The sequence below is a fragment of the Sprattus sprattus genome (assembly GCF_963457725.1).
Source record: "Sprattus sprattus genome assembly, chromosome: 11".
Taxonomy (NCBI): domain Eukaryota; kingdom Metazoa; phylum Chordata; class Actinopteri; order Clupeiformes; family Clupeidae; genus Sprattus; species Sprattus sprattus.
In genome coordinates this window covers 13,111,601-13,126,600 of record NC_137909.1, presented here as the reverse complement: position 1 = coordinate 13,126,600, position 15,000 = coordinate 13,111,601, and the positions used below count along the sequence as shown (strand labels likewise).

Below are 15,000 nucleotides of genomic sequence, written 5' to 3'. Positions count from 1 at the left end.
TTCTCTCTATTTTTTCCTCCTTTTTCTACGCCTGTGCTTCGGCATTTGTGGCAGAGAGGTAGAGTGACAAGCATATGATTGATTAATGTAATTGATATGATTTATACGGCGCAGTAATCGGAGTAGGTAGACATGGCGGGGAGGGGAAGACGAGTCCAAATCGATGGGGCTGAAGCGTGGGGCATGGTGGGTCGAGGCGAAATCAATAGATGCTCTGTTCCCTCAGCAGCCTGGGTCCTGACGGCCTGTGTCAATCAATGTGTTTGAATTCCTCATCACCTGTTCCTCTGGGCTCCCGCACAAAGCCACCCTCCAGAGCCATTATATGACCAACACACACACACACACACACACACACACACACACACACATACAAAGAAACACATGCACACACACAGAAACACACAGACGGACTTACATACACACATACTCACATACACATACACGTACACGTACACGTACACGTACACGTACACATACACATGCAAAGAAACACACATGCACACACACAAACATACAAAGAACCACACACACACACACATGGGCACACACACACATACACATACACATACACACTTCAGTAAGACAAGTGTAGTTCTTTTTTCTTTCTTTTTCTGTCTTTGTAATCCTTCCATTTCATTTTATTTTGGGTGTAATTTGCTGAGTCAGCTGTTTGTGTTATTTCGTTATTATTTCCTGGCCCCTGTAATCAGTTATCATGACTAATCACCCTTGGGAGTGGTTTGTTACAGGTTCATTGCTGACCTACTTTCAAGGCACTTTCTTGCACATATTAGTCTCTGTGGGATCAGCAAAATTACTGCAGTGTTGCTGATGCGCCTGCATTCGCATGGAACTGGCAGCAGCGTAGAGCAGCGCAGCGCAGCAGCTTTACGTAATGCTAGGAGACCAGAACAGCCTTGTAACGCTGCCGCTGCAGCTGCCTTGGCCGTCAGCTCCACTTTACATATGCACATACACACGCATACGCACACGCAAACGCACCCACACACACATTAATACACACACACACACATACACAAGCACAAAAACACACACACGCATATTATATATATATATGTATATATACAAAAAACATACACACACTGACACACACTCACATACACACACATAAACATACACACACACTCACACACACAAACACACAAACACACACACACACACACACACACACACACACACACACACACACACACACACACACACACACACACACACACACACACACACACACACACATACATACATACATACATACATACATACATACATACATACATACAAACAGACACACACACACACATGTATATATATATATATATATATATATATATATATATATATATATATATATACAGTACACACACACATACACACATTCATATACAGTATATACTGTTTACATATGCGTGTCTGCGTGCCGCAACATAAGGAGTGCTGCTGCTCTGAGCTAGCTGTGTGTGTTTTTAGAGGTCATGGCGGTCCTTCTAGAGAGTAGCCGAGTCCAGAGCGGCGATGGCCCTGATCGAGTTCGGGTGCACCTGAGGTGCCAATGGTTGGCTGGTGTGTGAGTGTCGCAGTGCAGAGGCAGAAGGTGTGTGTGTGTCATGCCCACAGAGGTCAGACCTGGGACCTGCAGGTGTGTGTGTGTGTGTGTGTGTGTGTGTGTGTGTGTGTGTGTGTGTCTGTGTGTGTGTGTGTGTGTGTGTGTGTGTGTGTGTGTGTGTGTGTGTGTGACAGGATGACATCATCCTCCTTTGGAGACAGAGTCATGATGTAATTCTGCTATAAATGCGTGGTCATGTAACTTTACAGATAGGGATTGGACAAAGAGACACTAAGAGAGGGAGAGGGGAGGAGGGAGGGATGGAGAGAGGGAGAGAGAGAACAAATGAGTGAACAAAGGAAAGAATAGACAGAGAGCAAGAGTGTGGAAAAAGAGAAGTGTTTGCCATGTATGGGTATTAATGGGAGATGAGGCTCTAGTTACATGGTCTCCTCAGATGCTCTGTTGTTCCCCTCATCTCAGTCACTATCCATCCATCCATCTTTCCCCTCCCCTCCCCTCATCCCTCGCTCCCCTGTCCCCCTCTTGTTCTCTCTCTCCCTCTTTTTTACATTGATTTGCTGACGGCACTGAAATGAAAAATACCTTAGTTTGCAACCATGCAGGGAGAGTGTGAGAGAGAGAAAGATGCAGAGAAAGTAAGAGGGAGTGAGAGAAAAAAAAAGATAGAGAGAGAGAGCCATAAGTTAGCTCCTTTACTGCTGGGACGTAAGTGGTGAGGTAAGGTCTGAAGCGCAGTGTGTGTGTGTGTGTGTGTGAGAGATTGTGTGTGTGTGTGTGAGTGTGTGTGTGTGTGTGTGTGTGTGTGTGTGTGTGTGTGTGTGTTTGTGTGTGTGTGTGTGTGTGTGTGTGTGTAGGCTTATGAGTGTGCGTCCCGGTCTAAAGCTCTCCTCTCCTTTTCCTTTACCTGGACACATTCTCAGACTCCCCTTGGCACACACACACACACACACACACATACACACACAAATGCACACACACGCACACACACGCACACACACACACACACACACACACACACACACACACAAACACACACACACATACACCATACACACACACACACACACACACACACACACACACACACACACACACACACACACACACACACACACACACACACACAAACACACACAAACATCCATTCACGCCCAGCATGGAAAACCAGGACATCTTTTGGATCCGGGATCCAGAGTCCCCTGCTTCTGAGGGTAGTGTGGCCTTGACAAGACAAAACAAGACACACACACATGCATCCTGTGCTAACACCTCTGCCATGAAACCTCACAGGTTCCCCAGTGTAAGACGATCCATGAGGGTAGGCCAATGGCCCTAAAGCCCAAGGCTCGGTTACAAAATGGAGCTGCGGAGCTCCTGTGCCACTTCCTAGAATGCCCAGAGGCACGCCTCATACTTACAGCTTACCTTACACAGTTTTACATAAAGTATAACAGTGGAATCCAATAGAACCGATTAGTTACACAACTCCCAACCCCCAACGCCGCAGCCAACACCGCAGCCACAACGCAGCCAACGCCGCAGCCAACGCCGCAGCTAGTGTGTGTGTGTGTGTGTGTGTATGGGAATGTGTTTGTGTGTGTGCATCATCTGTGCAGTATAAATCAGAGGCCGATGGATGCCTGCCACTCACGGGCCAAATCAAATCCAACCTGCCGAATCACGTTCAGGTTTCAACCTCACTGTTGTGCTTGGAGCGGCTGTGATTAAATGTGGGGAAGGTGCGGGAGGGAGAGAGGGAGGGAGAGAGAGAGAGAGAGAGAGAGAGAGAGGGAGAGAGAGAGAGAGAGAGAATAAGAGAGAGAGAGACAGAGAGAGACAGCAGACCTGTAGAGACTCATGATTGTGCTTGAGGTTCCTCGACGAGTGGTTCTCATTTCTGATCTCGCTAAAGAGCAGTGGGTGTGTGTAGGAGGAGTGTTGGGGAAGAACACCTGCCAGCAATGCTGCTTTCCATTCTACCTCTCTAAACTTTTCCTTTGTTTTGATCACATCCCTGCAGGGTGTCCGATGCTGGGAACACTCACTCCTGACGCAACACGATGCACTTCCTAATCAAGTAGATAGGGTTTCACACAGCCACGGCCGGGGATTGTTCCTCCTTCGTTCCGCTTTTTGGCACGAGAAGAGAGAACTAATAGAAATGCTGTTTTTCTCCCAGCGACATTCCTTTCATCACGTCTCACATCCCGACAAGTTGTGACTCTTTGGGGTTTTGAGTTTGGGTGAGAGTTTGTGGGACCAGGCAATAAAGGCTGCATAGTAACTGAATATTGTGAATGATGCAAATGTACCTTAGTGCATGTGTGTTTGTGAGTTCAATGCAGTCACAGGACTTTCTCTCATTTCTGTGTAATCTACAACGGTTCCTTTCTGTGTGTTTGGACAGAGTATCGTGTGTACTATGGGACTGAAGTGGTACCCCCACCCGGAGGTTCTTCACTGTATCAGAGGATGTGAGGTAAGGCCTGCTGTTCTGGCTCTGCTTGTTCTGTCTGTTTGACCTGACTTTTGCACAGCATGAAAAACTGACCCGAACAAGGAGCAGTAGCCCGAAACTGGACCACATCTGGCCCTGGTCTGAATCTCAAAATAGGCCCGATCTCAGATTAGGCCCAATCTCTGAATCACCTGCTGTTTAAGTACATGCAGACATATACTGGTGATTACCTACTAGAACTGTAGATTACTACCTAGACCACAGAGCTTCACACATCAAGTGGGAACCACACGGTAGGAAGCAGTCCTGTATATAGCTTCCCTGAATTCATTTTAATTTAAAGTGATGATATCAGTATGGTGTTGTGGCCCAGATTACTCTGTGTTTCCATACTGGAAAAGATCCAATTATAGACCACAGGAGTAAGTGGCACAGGTATTAGAGTTATAAACACTGTCTCACTACATATGGGACAGAGTACTGCTGATAAGATCCAAATGTTTTGGATAAATCAGTCTGGCCTGTTATTACCACTTGTTTTGCTGACTGGCTCTAAAAAAGACAGGAGATTTGAGTAGCGTTCAATTTTTCATTTGTAAAACGTGTAACAGCCGCAGCATTCTGGGATATTTGACACGGCTCCAGGCAGAGACATCCCGTAAGTCGAATTTCTTGTTATCATCGCTGTAAATCAGTGCACAGGAAGGCAATATAATTACTGTTCGTCGGAGTGCTCCGGCTCTTCTCCTGATGGGCGTTTAGTCATGGATAATTGGATAGGGTAATGAATCATTTATTACTTATTTTCCCATCTTGTCAAACATTTGCCAGTTGGGTCCTATCGAACGGGGGCCGTGTTTCAAACCACACACGGTTAGCTTATCGGCCCTGCCCAGCTGTCTGACCACTTCCCCCCCTATTATCTCCCCACCACATGCATTTGAGAAGGTGGGGGGAAGGGGGGCAGGGGTTGTCAGTGTCAGTGTCATTTCATTTTCCCAAGATGGTTCCTTGTCATACAGCAGGTTTTTTCTCCTCTCGGGCTAACATGCTGATGCACAGACATAATATACAGAGCAGAAGAGTGGCACCTCAGCACTCGCTGCTTTGCCGGACCACCATCCGGTTTCTCTCTGCTTTTAAGACACAAAGAAATAGAGATAGATGTATATATATAGATAGAAAGATAGATAGATAGATAGATAACATCAGTATATCTTAAATTACACATTTATAGATTTTTTCTTTATTGGTTTGGAATAAAGCTCAGATTGAGGAGATTAGCCAAAGCTGACTGATTTGTTTGTAGTCATCTATCTGTAGCTGTGGCCTGGTAGGAGAGTTTGATCCTGCAAGACGAGACCTTTGGGATTTCCAGACTCTCGTATTGGCAGGCGAGTGTCTGAATGTTGGGCAACAGACTGTCAAGCCAGTGAGAGGCTTCTGAAGCCCAGACACTCACACAGACGGAGCCTTCAGAGCGGGCTTGGACGCAGATAGGGAACAGGGTTGGCCACAACTGAAGCACCTGGCAACAGCCAGTCTGACGCACAATTGAGACAGGTTCAACAACCATAAACACACATGCAAGCATATGCTCCCAGGGACACACAAATACACACACAGATAAAACTCATAGATGCAGGCGCACGCACACACACACACAAACACATATGCAGATGAATACATGAACTACAGTTTTTGAACATACGCCTCTTCTTTCTTTCTCTCTCTTTGCAGCCGTTTATGGGTGATAATTACTGTGATGCCTTCAACAACAGAGCCTTCTGCAACTATGACGGAGGAGACTGCTGCCGTTCCACTGTCAAGACCAATAAGGTACAGACACTGACCTGTTCCAGAATGTTCTATTTGTTCCAGAGGACTTGGGATTGAGAGGATTCTTAAAGACCTCAGGAATGAGTTTTATCATGGTACTTTTGTCTGACTGACTAATTCTGACTGTGCCATGATTTCAGGCCTTGGGCTCTGTGAAGCGCCTTGAGACCATTTTATTGTCATACAATTGAATTGAACTGAATTTCAACTGAAAGCAGAAAGCTTGGGTTGAAGGAGGTGAATGAATCTGCGAAGTTATTGGATTAGCAAGTGATCATTTCACTGCCCGTTTCTTTGGAGATAATCGTCCATTGGAGGATTGAAACCAGTGAGTGTTCTAGAAGAGGTCCCAGATGTTTCTTTCTAGAGTTTTCTTGATTTGTCAGTCTAGAGTCTTTTCCAGTTGTTTTTCCCAAATGATCTCTTGTGTCGAACCACTTTTCTCCATGAAAATTCCAGTCTTTCCTTGAGTGGAGTTCAGGAGTCCTGCTAGCCTGCTCATGTCTTTTCTCTGCTCTTCAAACTTCGATGTAATGTCCATGAAAAGAGGATTTTAGCCTGTTGGCTGAGATTTGCAGAACGAGAGAAGTGAGGTGCTTTCCCACACACACACACACACACACACACACACACACACACACACACACACACACACACACACACACACACACACACACACACAGAGACACACACACACACGCACTCTCTCTAAGACCCACACAACAGTGTTTTTTACCAGTTGCGTCACTCGGACGAAGGCTTGCTCCAGAAGGCCCCTGTTTGTTGAGCAATTACCCAAGGCCTTCAGGGGGACCGCTGGCCCTTCCAGTAAGCTGCCCCATGCACCAGGAAGTCTCCTGCTAGCCTGCAGCGCCTGCAGACCCTTTAAAGAGTCAGCAGGGAATTCTGGGATACCTGACTCCTGCCTCTCCCACTCTCCCCCCTCCTCACTGGCTCTTTCTATAAGATTGGACTGGGGGCTGGGATGGTGACCTTAACAAGTTGTTTGAATCACACCAATGCAGCTAAGAGGACAGTGAAAGGCTGTATTTGGTCATTGTGTCTGGTACCAGTGAAGTGAAACCATGGTCTGTTGTTCAAGCTTTCCATGTCTTGACTCATCAGACCCAAGCACTAGTCAGCTCAATTCCAGAATGCCTGCCTGATATTTCTGTAGTGATTAAACCATGGGGTAGCTGAACAGTTCTCTCTCTCTCACACACACACACAGACACTCCTCTGGTGGTCTGTCCTTCATTTCCATATGTCCCTCTGCTCAGCTCTTCCTCTGGTCTGTTCCCTCTCTCCTGCCCTCCCTGGGGCGTGTAACCTTGAGGCTCGCAGCCATGGGCATCCTCGTCTCTCTCTCATTAATGATGAGCTTTCACTAGTCAGGAAGCAGAGAGTATCTCCCTCCTCCTCAGGATGGCAGCCCCCCATGGTCTTCATCACTTTCTCCTTTCTAAACTTCCCCATTGCTCTCTATCTCTCTCTCTCTCACACACACTGAGGACTACTGAAGGGAAATCTGTGTTTTCTCCAGACTCCAGAGGATTGTGATTACTTTTTATGCTCAAATATCTCTCAGAGTTGTTTATCCTCATAAAAGAATGAAAGTGGATATTTGTCAGCCGTAAGACCTTGACTAGCATTGACTTTTGGCATGGCTATTCCCCACTCACCGCTTATTTAAGAACAGGGGCTTCTCCTCCCCGGTCCCTGCTGTAACGTTTTAAAGAGACTCCCCTGGCTCAGGCTAGATCTCCTTCATTTCCACACGGCACTGCCCTGGACCCAGAGATGGCTCAGGTTCCCCAAGGGGTTGACCTGAGACAGGGAAGAAAAAAACAAAACCCTCAAAGCCTCTTTCACAAGGAGAGATAGTACAGGCTCAGCTCTGTTTTCTTCTTTGAGTGTTGTCCACATTGGGGCTTAGAGTCAATCCCCCACCAAAGTCCCCTTCAAAAGCCCACTGACTTTATAAAGAAGATTCTAGAACATTGAAGAAGAATGCTATAATGTGCAACAATAAACTGCCTATTCCACAGTCGTAAATGCAGCTGGACACCTGACAGCGCAGACGTGAATAACAATGCATATAGCAGTATCAGACCGTATGTTTTACCACAAGTGACCTTAATAACAGATCAGGCCCAGGGCTGGCCACTCTTTGGGTGTGAGCTGGAGAAAAGCGGCTGACGGTCTGTCATCCTGGAGGAGGGCCTGGTCCAATAAGGACAAATAATAATAATACCTTAGACTTACTGTATATAGCGCTTTTTTTAGTACCCAAAGAAGCAAGAGTTCTCAGAGTTCACTTTACTGAGTTATGAGTTTGTTGCCGAGGCAGAGTTTGACAGCCCATTGCTACCTTTCCCTACATCAAACCAATAGTACTTTCGGCAGTTCATCAAAAAAGGCAACTTTTTCCCCCAGCAGTTTTAGGTGTGTAGCTTGAAGCCTGATAAGCCGGCGCTCTATCATGGGATGCAAGAGCAGGCAAGAAGAGCCAACTCGCGGAGCGGGTGGGCAAGCGAGGAAAGGCTCCCTTGAAGGAGATGTTCTTCTGAGAAGCCCCGGGGTCAAACAACGCAGAGGTGCCCCTGCCATGCATCCACCTCAGCCCCCCCCCCCCCCCTCCCCTACCACCACACCCCCTTCACGCTGCGAAATGATAAGCGGATCACCTGGCATCAAGGCCAGAAAGCCTGCCTAGCCGCGCAGCATCCAGGCACGCCGCCCTGGCAGCCCATGAAGCGCATTCTTTCAGGTGGTATTTCAAGAGTCACTTCCCTGGAAATAGCCGGGGATTTCGGAACAGATACAGAAAATTGCTGCGAAATAAGCAATCATAATTTGATTGATGGACTGCCAGGGATGACTAGGGGGAAGGGCTTGTGGGGCTGGGGAGGGGAGGCTGTGAGCTTAACTGGCAAAGTCAAGCCTGACATGAATTTATGCCGGGCAGAAAGAGAACACTTTTATTGGATCCTTCTGGTGTCCTGAAACAGAGGTTAGAGAGCTCGTAGTAATTGGTAGAAAATGTTTTTTTTTTTTTTTGGTATTATTATTATTTATATTTGAAGACTTAACACACCAGATACGCCAACTTCCCAGCAGTCCAGCTCTCTGTCTGTCTGTCTGTGTGTGTGTGTGTGTGTGTGTGTGTGTGTGTGTGTGTGTGTGTGTGTGTGTGTGTGTGTGTGTGTGTGTGTGTGTGTGTTTGTGTGTGTGTGTGTGTGTATGTGTGTGTGTGTGTGTGTGTATGTGTGTTTGTATGCATGGTCATAAGTCATGCATGAAGTGGCCAGTTGAACTGAGTGCTGAGCTTCACGGTGGATCAGTGTAACCCCAACTGATAACATCCAGACCCCTTTGTTCTGAGCTTCTCACGGTGAACTGCTCTTAACCTCTTCCTGGAGCCTGTCTCAAGAATGAACTGGAGGTGGCGCTCATGCAACCCCCCCCCCCCCCCCCTCACCCTCCCCCTCCTCCATCTCACCTCACGATCTGTCTCGTTTGGAAAACTGTGCCGTATTCTCAGCACCTTCACCAACTATGGCACCTGATTTTCATTTCCAGACACAGACTTACGAAATATTGCACAACCGAAGGACAAAAGAGAAAGAGAAGGGGAAAAAAACCTATTTGAAATACAGTGGGATTCACACAGTGACCTAAACACTAACTTTTCCTTTTCCAATGTCTCCCTCCATCTCTCCATCCTTCCTTATTTCTGAGCATCCCTATGAGACTGTCACATTCTTCCGTCCTGTTTTCTAATACCACAGACCCTGAAACTCATCGGAATATCTTCCCTGAAGGCTGAGTGGCATATCCTTTGGCTTTAGTCATGAAGCTCTTTAATTGTTTTATGTCTGGGAGGGGTGGTGTATGGTTTCCTCTCTGACCACTGGAGGTGACCACACTCAGTCTCACTTTAGTGTCTGGTGGTCAGTCTGTAAGACTCCGGAAACAAATAGGAACGTTTTCAACTTTAGCGTGTTAAGCTCAGTTTGGAAGAGTTTGGAAACCAAAGGGAAAGTCTCAAACTATAGTGTGTGGTGGTCAGTGTGGAAGATTCCGGAAAAAAAAGGGTTTGTCCTACCAGTGTGAGGACATGCCCTAGGGTAGTGTGACGAGGGCACGATCTGTTTGTGATGCTATGTTTAGTGAGAAAGCAATTGCTCATGTCCCAGACACACAGCCAACACATTATACACAAACACACAAACAAACATACAAAGACACAAAGACAAAATCAACACAGTCTCCTTAAACCAGACTGGCCCTGTATGTGTGTGTGTTTGTGTGTGTGTATAGCACTGCGGTATACTGTTGAAAGTGACTCAGCTGTTGTGACATAGCAAAGGAAAGCCCAAGTGCCACCAACACATCGTCCTACTCTCCCTCTCCTTTTCTCTCTCCCTCTTTCTCTTTCTTTCACTCTTCTCTTCCTACCTTATGGTCTCTCTCCATGTCCCTTTCCTTTTCTCTCCATCTCCCCCTCTCTCTCTCTTTCTCCCTCTGGTTCCCTCTCCCCCTCTCTCCCTTTCAATTCTTCTGTCTCTCCCTCTCTCTTTCTTTCTCCCTCTGGTTCCCTCTGTCCACCCCTCTCCCTGGGCTGGGGCGATTGTGGCTCCCCTCCCCTCCCCTCCCCTCCCCTCCCCTCTGCTCCCCTCTGCTCCGTTTCGCGTGAGTGTGATAACTAAAAGTGAAGGAAGCAAAAGCACTTCCCCTCTCCCTGCCAGTGTTTGTTTTTCTTCCTTATCTCTGCCCTGCTCTCTCTCTTTCTTTCTTTCTTTCTTTCTTTCTTTCTTTCTCTCTCCCCTCCCTCTCTTCTCCTGGTGGAGATTTGCGTATTAAGGAGTTCTGGATGGCTGCGGCTGTATTATTCCTCTCGCCGACTTTGAAGGTGCGAGGCTGTAGGCACGTAACTGTACCACAGGATCCTGTCTAATGACTGCAAGCTGTTGGCAATGCGGTCTGGAGGGTGGGCACGCTGTGTGTGTGTGTGTGTGTGTGTGTGTGTGTGTGTGTCTGTGTGTGTGTGTGTGTGTGTGTGTGTGTGAGCTTGTTGTGCTGTCCGGCCCCTCGTGTGTCTAAAGATCCCCTTAGATGGAATTCCTTCTGGGAAGTGGGTGGACCGTTAGTGGGCTTTCTCTCGTTCTCTCTCTCTCTCTCTCATGCTCTCTCTCTGTCTCTTTCTTTTTCTTTCTTTCTCTGTTTTTATGTGTCTGTGTTTGTGGCAACATGAGGGCACAAAACAAATAGGCTTTGTGTGAGGGAGCATGTGTTTGTGTGTTTTTGAGCGAGAGAGAGAGAGAGAGAAAGAGAGAGAGAGAGAGAGAGACACACACACAAAGATGCTGAGTTTACCTCCACATCCTCCTCCTCTCTCCCTTGTTTAGTTGAACTCTCTCTCTCGCTCTCTCTCTCTCTCTATTTTCTCAATTTATCTCTTTCTCTCACATTCTCATGCATGTCCTTGTATGTCCCTTCTACCTACATCGGGCCTGCTACCTACACTTTGGCCTGACTCTCCTCTGTTAAGTTTCACACTCACTCACTCACTCACTCACTCACTCGCTCTCTCACACACCCCCTCTTTCATTCATTCATTCATCCATCCATCAATTAGCTAATTATCCCTTGAAAGGCTATGCTGTGGCCCTCGCCTCCCCTCTGAGACCTTTGGACCTCTGTCTTTATTTTTCCTGTAGCTGTTTACCTTTACACGGTTCAGCTCGACAAAACTTAAAAAAAAAAAAACACATGACTTTGAAGTTCTAAGAAAATGTTAGCACACCAATTAGAAAGGAGGGAGCAAAGGACAAAATCAAATAAACACAAGCTCACAGGTAAATGGCTTCACATTCCATGGAATCCCATCGCCCTGTCCTACATCGGCATGAAATGAAAGAAGAAAGGACGCTAATGTTTAGAACAGTGCTAGGCCCCCATAAGGTCCTGGGGCAGTTTAATTTCAGACCCAACAATTCCTCAGAAGCTTTTTGCAGCCATTAAAGCCTTTAATCAAATATTATCTTTCTTCATTGTCACTGTGCTTGTGTTTGCTTTAATTTGCTATGTGAAACAGGCCACATAATCACTACCCAAGGGCATTTGACGAGCTCATATCCAAACGTAAAGACTATATATGATCTTTAAGTTCTCTCAGTCACCCATAACAGCCAGCCTTTGATGGGAGTTGATGATGGAGATCCTCCTGTTTATTATGTCTGCCAGAGAAGGGCAGAGGTGGAAGATGGAGTAAGATGGAGTGTGAACACGCCCGGGTAACTTAAAGCCAATGCCCACTGGCAACTTCTGGAAGTGCAGCATTATGGAATGGACCAAATGTTCTGAAGCACTGATTAACAGTGATGCCGTCAAAACTCTGAAAACCTGTTAAGACTTCATTTAGCGATAGATTTAGGCATGACAGAAACACAGTGCTTCAGTACATTTACCAAGACTAGCTAGATATTTCTATGCAATTAAGTTCCTAATAGCTAACTACTTGCTATATAAGCTGGGCAATGTTAGTTGTGTTTACAAGTGGCAACGGTTGCAAAGAAAAGTAAAGTCATTTTTTCAATCCACAGGGGCATAAAAGTTGGCTAAAATAGTTGAAGACGATCCAAATACGTGGATTGAATTAAAGACCAAGCCATTTATATGGACCTGTCACTTAAGAAATAGAAGTTGCTGTGCGTCAGACGCTACCATTGGGTGTTGGCCTTTAGGGGTGAAGGCAGTCGCACTGGAAACTTACTGACTTACTGGGGCTGGGTCATCTACAGGAGGAGGTTCAGACAGACCAAATGAATTGGGATAATTGAATGAATGAATGAGTCAATGAATAAATGAAAGCCCTCTTTATACACTTTGTACTGTACTGGTCTCCACACTCCGTAACCCTCCCCACCAACCAGTGCATTTCGGCTGACTTAGTACTTGACGTAGCTCTTTTGGACGGTGGGTTGGAGCATGCTGGTATATGGTTGCTGCTCTGACAGATTTAAGGGTGATGACTTAGTGCTGGCGAGGCGGGATGTTGCAGGATGTTACGCGTATCTCTCCAGACTTATTGCAGCGTCGATATCCCAACTCCGCTTTTACGCACACAGAACACTCACTCTGCTTGATTTGCACGCATCCACACGCGCATGTCTATGTGTGTGTCTGCATATGCAGTGTGTGTAACAGAAAAAAGAAGAAGAATGTGTGTGAAAATGTGTTGTTGTGTGTGTTTCTTACATAAAGAAGTGTGTGTGTGCTGTGGGACTGAAGATGAAATACCCCAGCACAGGGAATCTCAATGCTATCTACCCCTGCAGAGGGCATCTCACTACCATGTGCTCCTACAGAGGCAGCTCAATGCTGGCTGCCCCTGTAGAGGGCATCTCACAGCTATTTGCCCCCTCAGAGGGCATCTCCCTGTCACCTGCCCCTGTCACCTGCCCCTGTAGAGGGCATCTCAATGCTCTCTGCCCCAGTAGAGGCCATTTGCCTCCACAGAGGAAGAAGAGAGAAGAATGGAGTTGTCATCTCACTGTCATCTGTACTGTTGATACAGATGGGAGTTTAAAGAGTGGACACCTCACTGCTGTCAGTATGTGTGCCTCTAGAGCAGCAGAAGATGAGTGAGGAAGAGAGGCTGGGATGAGGAAAGAGAGAGAGAGAGAGAGAGAGAGAGAGAGAGAGAGAGAGAGAGAAGAGTAGAGTGGAGGGAAAGAGTAGGCGCCTCGCTGCTGTCTGTCTCTGCAAAAGAGAAGAAGAAAGGATGGAAAGAGAAGAGAAGGAGGAGAAGGAAAGCCTGGACGAGCCTGTCTGCCCCATGTAGAGGAGGAGGAGGAGAAAGAAGGCAGAGATGGAGAAATAGGATGAGGAGTTGAAGGAGGCGATGGAGCGTCTGAGCGGAGGTGGAGCAGTAGCCTCCTGACCCTAAAAGGGTGCGAGTGTCTCCTGAAACGGGGGAGTGTGCAGCCGCTGTGTGAGAGTGAGCTGGGCTTTTTTTCTGCTGAAAAGAACAAGAGGTAATTAGCCACGTATGTCGGTGAGTTTGCCACGCAACGCACAGGGCAATAAAAAACCCCAATCACTAAATGAGCTGTTCAGCCTTTCCAAATAGTTTCCTTTAATCCCAGACAAGTGTGTGTGTGTGTGTGTGTGTGTGTGTGTGTGTGTGTGTGTGTGTGTGTGTGTGTGTGTGTATTTCCATGCATTTGTGTGTGGCTTCATATACACAATTGTATTCGTACCACCATATATCTGTTGCTGAGTGTAACTGCAGGTCTCTTGCTCTCATTCTGTGTGTGTGTGTGTGTGTGTGTGTGTGTGTGTGTGCGTGTGCGGCGTCTGTGCAGCAGGATCTTTCTGTGAGTGTGTGTTGTGGGGGTGTTAGGGGAAAAAGTTCAAACTTAACAACAAGCATCAAGAGAGACTCTCTCTAAGTGTGTGTGTTTGTGTGTGTGTGTGTGTGTGTGTGTGTGTGTTTGTGTGTTTTAGAGGTTTCCCCCAGCGCAGAGGCATGTTATTCCTTAGTGACTCCACTCCCTGCAGGGTAAAGAGTCCTGGCTCTGCTTCCAACACTTAAGAGCAGCTCGACAAACACAATTAGAGCAGCCTTTGTTTTTATATCGCCCCCCCCACCCTTCGAGACCCTCCCCACTTGGCTCTCCACTAACAGTCCATTCATTCAGCAGCCGAGGGTGCTGGACACGACATCCCTGCAGGGAAGTTAACTGCTGGAAAGAACCTGAAGAAAAATGATTTTCATGTTTGTGAGGAAAGAGAGAGAGTGTGTGTGTGTGAGAGAGAGAGGGAGAGAGAGAGATAGAGAGAGAGAATGAAGGAAGGAGAGACAAGAAAGAAGGAGAGACAGGTATAGATGGAGAGAGGGATGTAGAGGGATAGAGAGGGAAAAATAGACGGAGCGGCAGTTGCATATTTCTAGTGTGTAGTAGTCTTCTGCACGTGCTCGTCTGAACGCTGGGGCTGGTTTAGCAGGCGCTAGAGCAGCTGTGCAGAGAAGGAAAGTGTGTGTTTGTGTGTGTTTGTGTGTGTTTGTGTGTGTGTGGTTTCTATGTGTATGTATGTGTGTGTC

General features: G+C 46.9%; 1 protein-coding gene across 1 annotated transcript in view; it reads left to right on the top strand.

Annotated features, from left to right (window-relative positions):
* pappaa (pregnancy-associated plasma protein A, pappalysin 1a) overlaps positions 1-15,000 on the top strand; it is a gene marked incomplete at both ends in the record, with an annotated part of 103,324 nt that overhangs the window by 85,732 nt on the left and 2,592 nt on the right. Inside the window, 2 exons of the mRNA XM_080847303.1 lie at positions 3,999-4,070; positions 5,790-5,888. Of these exons, the coding sequence (XP_080703429.1) occupies positions 3,999-4,070; positions 5,790-5,888 (171 nt within the window). The remainder of the gene's footprint in view (positions 1-3,998; positions 4,071-5,789; positions 5,889-15,000) is intronic.